Source organism: Colossoma macropomum, unplaced genomic scaffold, assembly GCF_904425465.1.
Source record: "Colossoma macropomum unplaced genomic scaffold, Colossoma_macropomum, whole genome shotgun sequence".
Taxonomy (NCBI): domain Eukaryota; kingdom Metazoa; phylum Chordata; class Actinopteri; order Characiformes; family Serrasalmidae; genus Colossoma; species Colossoma macropomum.
In genome coordinates, this window is record NW_023494804.1 from 4,750,071 (window position 1) to 4,767,137 (window position 17,067).

General features: G+C 41.6%; 2 protein-coding genes across 2 annotated transcripts in view; both read right to left on the reverse strand.

The window, feature by feature from the left end:
* Positions 1 to 5,746, reverse strand: part of LOC118825041 (trace amine-associated receptor 9-like) — an 11,360-nt gene extending 5,614 nt beyond the window's left edge. The window contains exons 1-2 of the mRNA XM_036595539.1: positions 5,652 to 5,746; positions 4,484 to 4,520 (exon numbers count right to left, since the gene is read on the reverse strand). Of these exons, the coding sequence (XP_036451432.1) occupies positions 4,484 to 4,520; positions 5,652 to 5,746 (132 nt within the window). The remainder of the gene's footprint in view (positions 1 to 4,483; positions 4,521 to 5,651) is intronic.
* A 6,476-nt stretch (positions 5,747 to 12,222) lies between these two features.
* Positions 12,223 to 13,239, reverse strand: LOC118825042 (trace amine-associated receptor 13c-like). Its single transcript, XM_036595540.1, has 2 exons — positions 13,162 to 13,239; positions 12,223 to 13,050 (listed from the first exon to the last, which is right to left on the reverse strand). The coding sequence occupies exons 1-2, from the start codon at positions 13,237 to 13,239 to the stop codon at positions 12,223 to 12,225; spliced, it is 906 nt and encodes a 301-aa protein (XP_036451433.1).
* Between the last annotated feature and the right edge of the window lie 3,828 nt (positions 13,240 to 17,067).

Consider the following 17,067-nt stretch of genomic DNA (forward strand, 5'->3'; position numbering starts at 1 on the left):
GCACAATGTAATACACAGCATATTAGGTGAGTGAGTTGTAGGTGTTTATAGTAATACCTGGTAATACCTGGTAACACTTCACTCTCAGTCTCTTTTCGCAAGCATATTTATGAAAATTACATAAGCATTTCACGGCAACTTACATAAATCTACTTGGATATTTAAAAAGCCTTATTTCATCATGTGGCAGTTTTCATACCAGCTGCATTCATCAATTTCAATGTTAAGTTGTCATAACTGACATAACTGAGGTTTTTCTTGACACCTTATCTTTTGTCATAACACTTACAGGGTGAAATGATACAGCACATTATGACACTGCATTTTAGTGGCATTGTATCCTTTTCACAGTTCATCTCTTCTTTCCTCTGGGGTTTGTTTCACATATCATGCTAAAATTTCTCTGCTGGGCATTTAAATCCTGAAAACATTTCTAGCCCAAGTTGTTCCCTTCATAAATGTAATTTTCCAATTAGAATTGAATATTGTGTACAATTCTTCAGCAATTTCTCATGGCACCATCCGCCATAGCCAGAGAGAGGATGAGCAGGTTGGTTGGAGTGTGGAGCTGCTTGAAGTGAGAGATGGAGATGATCACTAACAGGTTCAGAAACACAGTGAACACAGATACACAGGAAATGTGACTCCATTAAGCAGGAGTTTTGTTTGCCGAAAATCCAATTGCTAAAACTGCTTATTTTACTTAAAGGCCAAATTTAAAAAGTTCTACAAGAAAGATTTAGGGGGCAAGAGTAAATGAAGAAATTTGAATCCTAGCTAGGATTTTATACATGGATTCCATTTGTTTAAAGCCACGGACCCATACATGCATTACATTAGTTTAGGGCCACAGGCTCATATATAGACTCCATTAAGGTAGGACCACGGGCACATACATGCACTCCTTTAGTGTAAGGCCATGGGCCTATACATGCACTCTGTTAGCATAAGGCCATAGACCCATACATGGATTCCACTGCAATCAGGACATGGGCCCATATGCAGTATCTCACAAAAGTGGGTACACCCCTCACATTTCTGCAAATACTTTATTATATCTTTTCATGGGACAACACTATAGAAATGAAACTTGGATATAACTTAAAGTAGTGTACAGCTTGTATAGCAGTATAGATTTACTGCCCTCTGAAAGAAACTCAACACACAGCCATTAATGGCTAAATAGCTGGCAACACAAGTGAGAACACCTCACAGTGAACATGTCCAAATTGTGCTCAAAGTGTGAATATTTTGTGTGACCACCATTATTATCTAGCACTGCCTTAACCCTCTTGGGCATGGAATTCACCAGAGCTGCACAGGTTGCTACTGGAATCCTCTTCCACTCCTCCATGATGACATCATGGAGCTGGTGGATGTTAGACACCTTGCACTCCTCCTTCTTCCGCTTGAGGATGCCCTACAGGTACTCAGTTGGGTTTAGGTCTGGAGACTATATACTTTTCCAGCTTTACCTTCAGCAAGGCAGTTGTCATCTTGGAGGCGTGTTTGGGGTCTTTATTGTTTTGGAAAACTGCCATGCGGCACAGTTTGCGAAGGGAGGGGATCATCCTCTGCTTCAGACTGTCACAGTTCATGTTGGACTGTGGTCTCTGCACAGAGCTGTGCTGGCGGCACTGGCTCTGCAACAGGAAGGATGTGATGGCGATTCCTCCTGTATGTCTTCCCAATGGACTGGATGATGTAGGAGTGCGGCTCCTTGCTTATCTCCTTTACAGTCCCAAGTTGGTCATATCCTTTAGGGGTCTGTATACAGACCACTTGTCCCTCTGCTAAAGGCTGTAGTGGGTGGCTTGACTCATCATATTGACGCTTTAGGGTGAGTCTTTTGTTGAGAAGCTGTGCACTGACTTGCTGGGTGATCTTTGGGGCTGGTTCCAATAGTTTGGTACACACCGGAATGGCTGTGCGTGTCTGACGTGACATCAGACGTTCAGTGGGTGAGCCTAATGTTGTGTCATGGGGAATGTTTCTAAGGTTCAGAGGATTGAGGAAAACATCAGTTCCATCTCTGTGAGATTTCTCCATCAGCTGCTTGGCACTGCGGACTGCTCTCTCCACTAGCCCGTTTGACTGGGGAAACTCTGGGCTGCTGGTGGAATGAACGAAATCCCATTGTTTGGCAAAATTTTTGAAATTCTGACTGGTGTATTGTCTGGCATTGTCAGAGAAGAGGGTGTGTGGTGAACCGTGGACAGAGAAGTGTCTCTTCAATTTGGAGATCACACTTGATGATGTCATGTCACGGAGAAGGTCGATTTCAAACCATCCGGAATATGAATCCACAATCACTTTGTAGTGCTTGCCACGCCACTCAAATATGTCTGTGGCCACTATGGACCATGGAGGGTCTGGAATTGCATGAAGCTGAAGAGGTTCTTTTTGCTGGCGAGACTTGGTGCTATTGCACACTGCACATGAAAGCAACTCCTCAGTGATGGTTGTTGACATCGTTGGCCAAAAGATGATGCTTCTAGTCCTGCGCTTGGTTGCTTCAATGCCTGGGTGGCCTTTGTGCACAATGTTAATGTAGTCTTTGTGCAGAGATTGGGGAATGACTGCCTTGTGACCTTTCATGATGATCCTTTCCTCCACTGTGAGTTCATCTCTGTAAGGGAAAAGAGACTGATGGTGGGCTGGAGCTGGCTTCTTCTTGGGGGCCAACCTCATTGGATGACAGCACTGAGGGTTTGTAGAACACTGTCCTCTGCTGTGTGCCTTCTGAGTTCTTCCAGGCGGGCACGCATGCGGTTCCTAGTCCATGGCATGACGCGTCACAGGTAAGTGTGACTGGCTCCTTGACATCATTTTATGCCAGTACCGGTGGGCTGGACAGGAGTGACTTGATTGCCACAGTTTTAGAGGGATTTGCTTTTAGGCCTTCGCTTGTAAAAATGTGCCCTACGTAGCCTACTTGGTCCATTTATCGGGGTTTAGCCTAAGATTGACCTCTCTTGCACGTTCAAGCACTCTCCTCAAGTTGGCATCATGTTCAGCTACTCCACGGCCTCCAACAATGATGTCTTCAATGATGACTGAGCATGGTTGACCTGCAAACAGGTGTTCCATGGAGCGCTGAAATACCTCACTTATTTCTTATCAAGGCGTATCTGCCAGAAGGAATTTTTCACATCCAGGACGGAGAACACTGTTGCCCCTGACATCTGGTTCTTTGGTGTTCGGCTCTTAACCGTCCTTTTTCAGTGAGAGCTTGGCTAAGGAGTTTGTGGGTTTTGATGACTTCCTGATCTTGTTTTGCAACTTGTATTTTAGCATCGTCTAAATTTTGCTCATATGCAGAGAGGAGGTGGGCTAATTCCTCAGCTCTTTATGTGAACATTGCTTTCTCTTCTAATTGTTTTTGGCTCGCCCGAGAGGCGGCTGCAGCCTGCTTGTGGACATTTTTTAACTCTTTGTGAGTAGATGTGAGTTGAGCTAGAGCTGTGATGGCTATTTTGCATACAGTGTCAGCATATTCTCCACTCTGTTGATCATTAGCCTCAAGGTGGACTTTAAGGTCCATCGCTAGTTTTCCAAGGGCGAATGCACCAGTATTAGGAATCATGGTTGTGTGATTTGGCACCTGGTCTTTAGTTATGTTTATTGCTATGGATTGTAATTTACTAGTAATGCTCCCTGGCAGCTGGTTCGAAGACAATGGGCGTCTATTACTTAAATCAAGCACCGGTCTATAACTGCTTTGGTACCGTTTAGCTATTAGTTGGACGTCCAGCAGTACTGCGTGCGTGTTAAATCCAAGACTTTGGATTTACGAGGGCTTTATTTTATCTCAGCCAGCAGAAAATTTAACAACTATCACCAGTAAAGGTTATAGTCTCACCATGAGAATCACCACTGTGACTGCCTCAATGCCACAATTCCAGCCATACAATCCAACAGCACTCCCCTCCCAGGACCAATATAATCTGGCAGTGAGTAACTCTAGGTTGGTGGAGCACCGGGTGAGTGGGACCCCAGACTGACAGGTAAAGACCTCTTGGGCTGTATCAGAATTGGGCAACCTAATGAGGTGTCACTCGTATTGGTGTTTACCTTGGGGTGACCGGTGCAATAACTCGAAGGGAGGGTCTCTCCAGGTGGTTTGGCCCAAAAGGGGAGAGAACTCAAAATCAGGGAATAAAGACCCATGTTACTGAATCCAACTGGCCCACCCTCAGGGGTCAGGCTCAAATGAGACCAGGTCCAGGTGCAATAAACCCAGGATTGAGAACCTCCTACCAATGGACAACAACTCCTAAAGGGGGAGACTCAAAATTTAGTGGATAAAGACCCACGTTGCTGAGTCCCAGCTGGAAGCTGTTTAAAGGAGGCACTGTTGGCAGTGCACCTTTAGGTTGCCCTCAGCAAGGACCAGAGCCAGGTAAAATGAGCTACCAAATTGAGAGACCCCAGCAATGGGAGCACATACAGTGTCAGAGCAGAGCCACGCAGGCCAAGGGACCCGAGCACCACAAGACAGACAAGCCGCAACGGTGGACCTGGAGGAAGCCACAACTAGTAGATGCTGCCAGTGAATGCTACAGCAATTTGACCTGATAAGCTCTACTTATGAAATGTTAGAATGGTTACCAGTAGTGGCTGAGTAAACTAAATGCGAATACTGTAACCTGTGGATTCAATAGAATATTATGGTCTCGCTGTAAAGCGGGACGTAACAATAAGCTAAGCCTACGTATGAGTACCTGAGGGTATTATAAAGTTTATTCAATTATATCTAACTCACACAATTATTTAAGGCGGTGTAGAGACAATAAATAGCAGTCAGGGACAGAGCAGACAGGGGTTCTCACAAAAGGAAACACAGTTACTCCAGTGGTTAGAGAATACAAAGTGAAAACAGTGAACAGCCAACACCAAAGCCAACTTCACTAGATGTCTATAAACAAGGGACAGCACAATTTTGACAAAGGCACAGATCCAAAGCCTTATAATAAAATAGGTAAAGCACTGTTCAGTGAAATCACAGCTAAAAGAGTGTTTATCGAACCACAAACAAGGTAACACAGAATCAATCCATATTAGAAAGACAACAACAGAGTCCCAACTTAAGTCTCATCCGACTCAACTCACTTCTGTACTTAAGTTGTGATTCTCAGTTTATTCTCGACAGTGCTCAGCACACACACAAGTTCCTTCCATTAATCTTTTATGAGGAGATGATGCGAGATTAACTTCCACTTACAGTGCATTAAATCTAATGCCAGGGAGCACCTCTATCTGCAATACGCTGAATCGGACAGCTGGGGGCGCCAAAGAGCACTTGTGTTTGCCATGCACTGATTCAAACACTAGATAGCAACTTATTCAACAAATACTGGGAATCACAGACCCCAGCCTCCGTGGCACTTTGCCACACGAATTAACTTCGACCACGCACAATAATTTGAGCCCAGAGCTCACTAGAGAACTACTGCAATCAGCATACACTCTGACCTTTGCAGCTGGAGTTTCACAAACAGTTAATTATACTTATGATAGAGATACTGAGCTAAGCAGTATCTAAGCTTGCCTATTTTAACGGACAGGAATCTCACTGTCAGAACTAAATGCAAGCATACAATGCCCCCTTTTCACCAAAGTGACTGTCTCTGGGTAGGTAGCGACCCTACAACTCAAAGACGACAGGAGGTTCTGAAAGGGAGTCGATTGCTGGAGTCTCGCAGCCGATTAAGTCCGCAATTCGGTGTGTAGTGGGCGGTAGCATGTGACCAGAATACACTAAGGCCTTCTTAAGGATAATGCATGCAATAATAAGGCGCACAGTGGCACAATCGACTGTACAGTACCTCTTTAAACAAACACTGGGCACATGGCGGTGCCTACAGTAGTGCAAAATCTTGGCAAATAACAAGCTTGTTCAGACTAATGTTAAACAAATAACAGTCAACAAAACACAATAGCTCACGTCCAAATCGGAAAATTTAAGCAAGGTAGTTTCCCAAAGTCTGAGGAGAAAGGGGATGCTATGGTTACCCAAAGTTAATGCTAGGCTATAATAACAAGGGACCTTGCTTACGGTAGCAGCAGGCAAAGCTAACAAAGGGTTAAGCTAACATTGCGTTACTATCGCATGAACAATGGCGGATGCAAAGATCACCAGGCCCTGCGTTGGCCGCCAATCTGTAACAGGTTTTGCAATTTTAATGTTATTATTGCTAGAACTTAGATAAGGGTGTGGGATAACCCGGATTTATTTGAAGTCTACAGACCAGGGCAAGGGAGAGAAACGCTCACACCAAGGATGCTTCAATAAAAGGGAATTTAGTGGCTAAATATCAAACTACTTTTGGACTACATTCCATGATAGACAACAGAAAATAAAACAAAAACACAACAAAAAATCACAATAAAAGTGATTCACAGTTAAATGGTATGAGGCAGTATAGTTCTTGGGAAGCCGCTCGAAACTTATACTTGAAAGAGCCTCAGTATAAGTTTTGGCCAGCTGAGGATAGATGAGGGTGGTGGAGGTTTAGCTAATAAAATAGTTAATGATTTTACATAGAGTGAACAGAACCTCTGAAAAGGTCAACTTTTAAAGCTGCTAATGCTCTAATTACATTACCACCACAGAACCACCCAAATTTTCTTTCCTCAGGTGAATGACCTGCAACTGATACATGGTGGAGTTCATATTGGCAACAAAATAACATGACAAAGAACAGTAGTGGACTCAGCACACACCCCAAAGTGCTGAGAGTGCTGTGAATCTTTTTTCCATGCCACAAAAACAGTTGGAACATGTTTTGCTGATTCTCTAAACCTTGGATAAAAAATGACATGCATAAAAGGATTAATGGAGGAATTAATGTATATTAGCCAGCCCAACACAGTCCACACCATTGACAGAGATGTCAAGCTTTCAACCGAGAGAGAACTTAAATAGTCAGGTATACATTCATACACTCTATTAGCTTAAGCCATGAGCCTATTCATGTACTCAGCTTAGGTCCACAGGCCCATGCATGCACTTTATTATCTTGGTACCACAGTCCCATGCTTGCATTCTATTAGCTCAGAGGTACAGGCCAGCATGGTGACAATGGCTGAAATCTTGTCTAACGCAGTGTGACAGTGTGAAAATATTTATGCATGCAACAGCTCTGAACTATTGTATTCATTACACTGTAAGAAATGGGTCTAGTGATTCCAGAATCTCTGGACCATCGAGTTTGTTGCGTCTTTGTGAGAAGTGTAAAGAACCTGGTAAGGATAAGGCCACAGTGACCTGTGACTCTGTCACTACTACTGACTACTGATCACCTACACCTGTTCCTTGTTCTATGTGCTTGCTAGTTTAGTTTATAAGCCTGGGCTTTAGCTTAGCTTATTTGCGAAGTATTGCCTTTGTTTACAGAGCCTTACTGAGCCTTCGATTCTGTCTGATTGCTGTATCGTGTATCACCCATGCCTTGTTTGTTTATTGACCTTGGCTTTGCCTTGCCCTTCCAGTATTGTTGTACTTTCTGGTTTGATCTTGTTTCTGATTGTTTCGGATATGGTTTTTCAGACTGCCCTCATGGTTACCACTTTTGTGTTTTTGCTTTTGACTTTGGAACGGCTGACCTTGATTTTGGATTCTCCCTTTGTTAATAAACCCATTTTACTTAAGTGTGGTCCGCGAGCATCTGATTTCTGTCCGAGCCTGACAGAATACTTTACCGTCATGCACACTGCAGACCTCAACAGTGTCCAACAGGCTGTTGACACACAGGTCTCAGCTCCTGGGACAACACCATCAGCTTCTCGTCGGCTTCACTCAGTCTATCGGTGACTTAAAATCACAATGGGGGAGCAAGAGTATTAAAGATCTGTCTAGCCACATTCAACATCTGACTGATAATGCTCCCAAGTCTACTAGTTCCAACACTAGCCTTTTTCCTGTTAGTAAACTCAATACATTTGATGGAACCCCCAAGAAATGTAGTGGATTGTAATTAAACCTGCAGAATGTAATTACAGTATAGGAGACAGAGAACCACTGGAGGGAGCTCAACATCTCTTTCTTGTCCTTACAGATCACAAAAACATAGAATATTTATGGTCAGCTAAACTCCTTAATCCAGGGGCAGCACAGTGGCGCAGTGGGTAGTGCTGTTGCCTCACAGCAAGAATGCCCTGGGTTCGATTCCCGGCCGGGTGATCAGGGTCGTTTCTGTGTGGAGTTTGCATGTTATAGGCTCCAGCTCCCCCCATGACCCAGAAATGCCTTAATCCCTGTCAAGCTCGGTAGTCACTCTTTTTATCACATTTTCAGTTTAACATTTCATTTGGTTCCAGTACTTGTAATTCCAAAGCCCAAGCCCTGTCCTGCATACATCAAGATGACAAGGAGGAGTCTGTTGGTGATCCCTATGAACCCTAACTCTATTGTTTCAATAATCAGTCAGATTGGTCTAAGTACTTGGTGTGGGCTGAGATGGCCTTAAACTTTGTCATCTGTTCAGCCACAGGACTAACCCTTTATCAGTGTGTTTTGGACTATCAGCCTCCTTTGGCCCCCAAACCACCACGCCCTCTGATGTGCCCAACGAGGATGACTGGATAAGGCAGAGTGAGGAGGTCTGGTTGGAGACTCACTGCAGAATCAAGACAGCTCTACAGCAGAGTAAGGAGCAAGCTGATCACTACTGTGTAGAAACCCCCTCCTTCCAGCCTGGAGATTGGGTGTGGTTATCGACTCGGGATCTCGGGTTTGGGGAGGGTTGTAAGAAATTGCACCCTAAGTACATTGGTCTGTTCCAGATTGTTAAACAAATTAATGAATTTACTTGACTTGCCTGCTCAGTATCATATCTCACCCTCTTTTCATGTCCCTCCTCAAGCCTGTAGTTCTGGGTCTGCTGGATGAGGCGTCGCCCAACGTGGCCCCCACATACTCGTTTGGAGGTGAACAGCTAACTAGTGTACACTGTTCATGAGGTGCTGGACTCCAGGTGGTGTGGAGGGGAACTGCAATACCTTATTGATTGGGAGGGATCACATGACCTCTGATTTCCTTCACATGACTCTACACTGGTCTGCCTCACCTAACTACTGATCACCTATACATGCTCTTTGTTCTAAGTGCTTGTTAGTTTAGTGTATAAGCATGGGCTTTAGCTTAGCTTATTTGTGAAGTATCATGCTGTATCATGTATGACGCTTGCCTTGTTTATTTATCAACCTTGCCTTTTGCCTTGCCCTTCCAGTATTGTTGTACTTTCTGTTTTGATCCTGATTTTTGGACATTGCTTTTTGGACTCAAGAAGGGTCTGATTCACCAGCTGGATGACCAGGGTCTTTTCTATGTGGAGTTTGCATGTTCTCTTTGTGTCTGCGGGGGGTTAACTCCAATTGCTCTGGTTTAGCCCATTAGGCCTAAAAAGGCCTCAAGCTGTTTGGGTCTTATTTATAGGCAGAGTGAATAGAACTGAAATGAAGTCAGTTCACCAAAAGGACTTCAGTTGCCATAACCAGCGAGCAGAGGTCTTTAAACACAATGTAGGTTTACATTCATATGTACTGATCTACACTGGTTTGTAGAACATCCAAAAGGTTGTCAACATAGATGTCAAAACTACATGACTAATGGCAGCATTTGTCACATAGTAGCACTTGCCAAGTGGATTGGTTCTATATTTAACTCTTTGATTTGATGTAGGCCATAATGAGGCCCAATGCACTCATAAGGGGCCCTTTAGGTGTAGAGGAGCTCAGTGAAAGTGGGTCAGAATTTGTCAAAAGGCCTCAACATGGTATGAATATTGATCAGGGACGATATCCAAAGACGGTACCAAGTTTCGTTCAGATTGACCTTTTGACCTTTGTATAATAAGTCTTTGTATAATGTAGTCTTTCAATGAATGAGCCAAAATACCAGACAAGCAGTACAATTTCTGACATAACATGTAATAAGAAAGTTGTTCAATTGAGTGAACTGAGTCTTATGGCACCAATTGTTTATCTCTTGACCTTGTAATAACATTGTAATAGCATTTTTATTGATTTCTAAGTGTTTTTGAGTGCTAAAGCGCCCCCCTAATGGCTAATCTAGAAGAAAATTGGAAAATCATTGAAGTCTCAATCTGTGAAAGTCCTTAAAGATTGGAGATTACCTGACCAATGACTGATGAGTTATAGCAAGTCAAGCTAGCAATACAATGGCCGCAGTAATTAGTTGATTTTTGCATACCACACTGAGTATAAAACTCAACATGTTTTTGATAATTATTTACCTAGAGAGGCCAAAGAGTTAGAAAAGTATGGTTTTCAAACAGTTAACAATTACACAATGCAGTTGTGCAACCATATACTTCAATGAATCAAATTGTCCTCATAGTCTGGTGAACAGGTGGTACATGCAAAGTTTCAGCTTGATTGGATGTATGGATGCTGAGAAACAGCCATGCAGCATTAACTCCGCCCCCTAATAACATTTGCGCATAAAAATGTATAGGCTGCCTCAGAATCTTCTGCCGATTATGCCTGTCAAGTTTCACATTTTTTGGCTGAAGATTGTTGAGTTACCAAATTTTAAATTAATTCTGAATTATTTTGAATTTCTTCAGAAAGGTTCATTTGCACATGGCAGCCATGTTGTTTAGAAAATTTAAAATGTTTTTTGATAATTATTGATAATTATTCAGGCTCTTCTGAATTTTTTGACACCAATTACATGGGGATAATCTCATTGGCCTGTGCAATAGCACCCCCTTATGGCCGATTGGGCTGATTTTGTGCACCTGAGTATTGGGAGGGACTACTACCTATTGACCAAGTTTGGTGTTTCTTGGACTTACGTCTGTGTGTTCCATTTCAGGGAAAAAAAAGAATAATAAAATCTTGACAATTCCAAAAGGGTTCTACGCATTGCTTGAACCCTAATAATATAACAGTACTATAATCACAAAAACATACTTGAGATTGCATTATACCACAAGATAGTGCCACTAGTGTGCACGCCAGTACCACAAACTCATGGTATAACACTATCTGGAGTGCAGTGCGATTACTCGAAGTCTTTAAGGATAGTAGACTGCAAGCACTGGGTTTATGGAATAGCTGCAGGGGAATTAACTGATATAACATCTATAGGTCAATAAACATAATTGTTACAGGTATCTATCCTTGAATGTGGGCCTGTATTTGCTTAGTCAGAGATTCACCTTCACCTCAAATGCCCCTAATTGTGTGCCCTTAATTATCAGCACCCTCTTCCAGCATTAAGAAAATGGAACTCAGAATAGCTGTTTTAAACAGTTTGGATTCACTGTGGACAGATGAAAGACTGAAAAAGCACAGGACACTTGAAATGTTTATGTATTTCTGTATAGACAGGTTTAGGGTTATAAATGATAACAGCCCCTTTTAATGCATTGTCTAAAGCAATGAGCACACAGTACATCCACACTTTATTAATACAATCAAATGTTTTTGTAAGAAAACACACTATGTGATCATTTCAGTCACTAAATATTTGTCATTAGTATTGACAAATATTTAGAGCAAAACTGCTACAAATGGATCATGTGAGAAGAACTGTTTAAACTCTATAGTACTACTAAATGACCACAGCAATAGATTTTAATTAACGTGGAAGAGTTAATTGTAACCATCATGTAAAACCTTAGGCCATTTATAAACTTTTTTTTTTTCTTTCAGTTGATTTCTTTTACTGGAGTTTATGAAGCTGTTCTTAGGTGTGGGTTTCACCATATTAAGAAATAATGACCAAATGCGAGCATAATTCTATCAATCAAGTAAGGGCCCAGTGAATTTGAGGAGAACTGCTGTAGTCAATGGAAAATGTACCCACCAGCAACTTTCAGAGTAAGGGGTCACTATACTTGTAGCAGACAATTTCAACAGAATTATAGAGCAAGCAGACCAAGATTTAAACATGATATCTGTATATAATAAGAGGCGTCATAACTAACAGCAATTAAAGTAAAGTAACATGACAAGAAATGAAAGCATGTAGAAATAGGTATACATGATCCACAGCATCAGAGTGAAGAAAATATGATACATTTCTACAAAGCTGCCTAGTTTACTGTAGGATACAAACAAAATAACCAGAGTTTCTAGGCATCCATTAGACTGTCCTGAAAGTATCCAATAATAGTGAAGTGGTTTTGGCATTGTCAGCTGAATTCAGCCTTGAGTTAAATGTAAACATGCTCAGATAAATTCTAAACCTTAAGCCCTAGATAAATTAAACCTTGCTGACGAGGATTCCAATATTCTACAAGTTACAATATATTTAGCTGATTTTCTAAACCACGAATAGAAAATGGCATACATGAATGGATTTATAGAAGAGTTAATGTATATGAGCCAGCTAAACACAGTCCACACCATTGACAGAGATGTCAAGCTTTCAACTGAGAAAGAACTGAAATAGTAAGGTATCCAGCAAGCAAGATAAATGAAAATTAAAGTGCCTAATTTTTTTGCTGCTTTGGTTTCAGAAGCACTTGAAACTTTGGCTTCATGTGTGTTTGAAGCACCATTTATCACAGCTCTAACCGCTTTAGCTTGATGCCTTGCCACATGAAAAATGACTGAATACAAGATCAGTATAATAGAGCAAGGAGCTAAAAATGTCAATACTAGGTCAGTGATTACCCAAGAATAGTTTATGACCAGGGCACACTCTCCATAACACTGGGTGGATATCTGAGACTGAAGGAAATGGCCATTAAAGTAGAAAAATATGATGATGTAGAATAAGGCAAAAGACCAGCCTAGAATTACAACCAATATGGTTTTACAAACTGTCATTTTAGTAGAATAAAGTAGAGGGTCACAGATAGCAACATACCGATCAACTGCAATGAAAATCAAGCTATAGAGAGATGCTAACAATGAGACCTCATTGATTATTGGATAAATCCAGCATGCTATTTGTCCAAGATACCAACAGGAGTCTATCAATTGCATTATATTCACAGGCATAACAAACAGACCCACGAGAAGATCCGCCACAGCCAGAGAGAGGATGAGCAGGTTGGTGGGAGTGTGGAGCTGCTTGAAGTGAGAGATGGAGATGATCACCAGCAGGTTCAGAAACACAGTGAACACAGATATACATGAGAGAAAAAAGAACAAAAATATGTTTCCAGGGCCTGTTCGCACCTCCTTTATGCAAGATGAGTTGTTATCAGGAAAGCAGTATTGAACTGTGATGTTTTGCTCGTGGTCTGAGTTATTCATCTGCAATTGACACAAATCTGCCAACTGGAACTGATCCAACTGTACTGTTCAGTAATACTGAATTGGGACATCTGCTTCCTGGCATGTCTCTTTATACCTAAGTATGAATCCTCCCACTGACATGTGAGTGGCTAGTTTGTCATTACATCATTTACTTATCTAATATTAAAAACACATTATTACACACAATGTAATACACAGCATATTACAGTATCACCCACGAACAGGTGAGTTGTAGGTGTTTATAGTAATACCTGGTAACACTTCACTCTCAGCCTCCTTTCGCAAGCATATTTATGAAAATTACATAAGCATTTCACGGCAACTTACATAAATCTACTTAGATATTTAAAAAGCCTTATTTCATCATGTGGCAGTTTTCATACCAGCTGCATTCATCGATTTCAATGTCAAGTTGTCATAACTGACATAACTGAGGTTTTTCTTGACACCTTATCTTTTGTCATAACACTTTCTGGGGTGAAATGATACAGCACATTCTATTGCCATCAGGCCACAGGCCCATATATATATGCAGTCCATTAATGTAAAGCCACGGGCCCATATGTACACTCTGTTAGCTCTGTGTCACAGGCTCAAATCTGACATTATCACTGATGTTAAAGATGTATCTATCACTAGGCTTAGCACTTTTCCTGTTAGTAAGCCTGATAAATTTGGTGGAACTTCTGAGAAATATAGTGGACTTTTGCTACAGTGTTCCGTGTTTTTCAACTATTCACCCCTGAGCTCAGACCAGGTTAAAGTAGCATTTGTGGTTTGCCTGTTTGTCTGATAAGTCTTAAGCTGCAGCAGTCTGGAGTACTGTTAAGAATAAATCGTATGAAAATAAGTTGTTTTTAACTAAATTTGGCTCTGTTTTTGAACACCCTCATGGGGGTCGCCCTAGTGGTGACCTACTGTTCAAGCTTTGTCAAGGTAATTGAACAGTGGCTGCTTATGCTTTGGATTTCTGCACCATAGCAGTTGGTGGGGTTTGGAACAAGTCTGCTTTGTTAAATGCTTTTTGTAACAGACTTCATTCTGACATGTTAACGTAAATGGCTTGCAGAGATGATGAACTGATGTTAGATCAGCTAATTTCTATGTCAATTTGTCTGGAGAAACGTGTACAAAAATGTTCTACGCAAAGAGTAGTGCCACCACTCAGAAGTCCAACCAGCTCCAGCTCTGGCTCCAGTTTGAACTCTACCTTGGTTCCAGTCGAAGTTCCAGTTCCCGATTCAGCTCCAGTTCCAGTTTCAATTCCTGTTGCAGTTCCAGTTCAACACACATCTTCTGATCCTATGCAATGCGAATTGTCAAGGCTGTCAAAGAAAGAAAGACTTCATCTCCATGGGGGCTTGTGTCTCTATTGCGGTGCTACAGGTCATGTGTTATGTGACTGTCAGGCTTGCATACACAAGCATAAGGTGCCAACCCCAGGAAAATGCATGGAGGCTACTCCACGTGCTTATGGGGTGGCTGTTCCCACTAAGGGTTTGGTTTTAAAATCTTTCATGTTGCCCGTAACCATTGACTGCCAGAATTCTTCTCTGGTTTAACCAGCCTTGATTGACTCAGGAGCTTAAGGAAATTTCATCCGGTAATTAACTCAATATTGACACCAAGAAATTTGTATATCTGCTTTCGTTCATCCCTTTCACCCTTGAACAGCTCAGAGGAGCCTTTTTTTCACCAAATTAGACCTCAGCAGTGCCGACAATTTGATAAGAATCAGTGAAGGAGATGAATGGAAGACCATGTTTGTGACCTCTAGATGTCACCACGAGTGCCTGGTCATGCCTTTCAGCCTCTCTGATGCCTCACTGTCTTTCAATCTTTTATGAACAACATCCTATGTGACATGATTGGGAAGTTTGTTACAGCACATATCGATGATGTCCTGGTATATTCCCCTGATCTAGTCACACAAATTCTGCATATTGGCCAAGTACCTAGCAGGTTACTAGACAATCAACTGTTTGTGAAAGGAGAAAAATATGAATTCCACTTACAGACCGTTTCTTCTTCTGGGTTATGCAATTAGTGCTACTGGGGTTGTCATGGATGACCACAAGGTAGAGGCTGTGGTTCACTGGCCTGTCACCACATCATTGAAGGAACTACAAAGATTTTTAGGTTTTGCTAACTTTTATTTTAGATTAATTCGGAACTTCAGTTTTTATTGCCACACCCTTACTGCTCTTCTTAAAAGAGCCCTGAAAAAGTTATGTTAGTGTTCTGAGGCAGACGAGGCCTTTTCCACACTTAAAACTGCTTTCACTACTGGCCCCATTCTCAGATATCCATCTTTGCCTTTTGTCGTATCAGAATCTGGAGTTGGTGCACTTCTATCACAGCACAGCAGGGATCCCTCTAAACTTCATAGCCTTTTATTTACATAAGCACTGGGATGAGCTCCAGAACCCCCCAGTGACCCAGGAGGATGACTGTGTGCCAGTACTGGCTTTGGATGTGTGGGAGGCATGGTCATGCGTGAAGCACTACTGGAAGGACAGTATTTGCAGTCAAAGACACTTTGAACACAGAATAATGTCAATGTGAATAAAGTTGTTGTTGGTAGTGTAAAACTTTAAGTTTCGTTTCTTCACGGTCTTACCGAGACTCGGGGCTGTGGGTTAGTTCGGTCGGCGATGGGTAACGAGGACGAGGAAACAAAGAAGAGTGAAGGCCACTTTTAATGCAGAAACACAACTGCTTCGGCTACTCGTTACTGCAGGTCTGAGAGAAAACCATAACAATTCTTCCCTGCTTCTTCTACACACCCTCTCTCCCTCTTTTAACTCCACCCCCTTTACATACGTCACTCTAATAACTTTCTTTATTTAACAGCAGCCTTGGTGACTAAAACATTCACAGCTTATTCAAACTAACAATTATTATAATAGTTGCAAATCATTGTTCTTACAGTAGTGTGAAGCTGTATACATGTGGTTACATTGCCTTGTTGTGCTGGGCTATGAACCTGGTTCAGTAGGTTTGGTGGTCACCATGGATTACTCTGCTTCACATCTGCTCAGTACTGTGGAGCAGTGGGCCCCCCTGCTGCTATACTTTCTGTTGTAATCTAATTTCTGAAATGTATTGCTTAGCAAAATTTCCTTTGTATAGATCATTTGTGGAACTCAAACAACAACTAAAAATAAAAATCAATAATATAACAGTACTATAATCATAATAACATACTTGAGGCTGTGTTATACCACAACATAGTGGCACTGATGTGCTGACCTATTGCACAACTGCAGCACACCAGTACCAAAAACTCATGGTGTAACACTACCTTGAGTGCAGGGCGTTTATTCGAAGTCTTTAAGGAAAGTAGAAGGCAAGAACTGGGTTTATTGAATAGCCACAGGAGAATGAACTAATAGAACATCAGAAGGTCAAAAAACAGCATTGTTACATGTATCTATGCTGTAATTTGGGCCTGTATTTGCTTAGTCAAAGATTCACCTTCACCTCAAATGCCCCTAATTGTGTGCCCTTGATAATCAGCAGCCTCTTCCGGCATTAAGAAAATGGAACTCAGAATAGCTGTTAGATGAAAGATTGTTTATGTATTTCGGTATTTTTAGACATGTTTAGGTTTACAAATAATAATAGCAGCACTTTTTTAATGCATTGTCTAAAGCAACGAGTGCACAGTACATCTACACTTTATTAATACAATGTTTTTTGTAAGAAAACACACTATGTGATCAATTCAGTGACTAGATATTTTTCATTAGTATTGACAAATATATAGAGCAAAACTGCCACAAATGAATCGGTCAGAAGAACTGGTTACACTCTATGATGCTA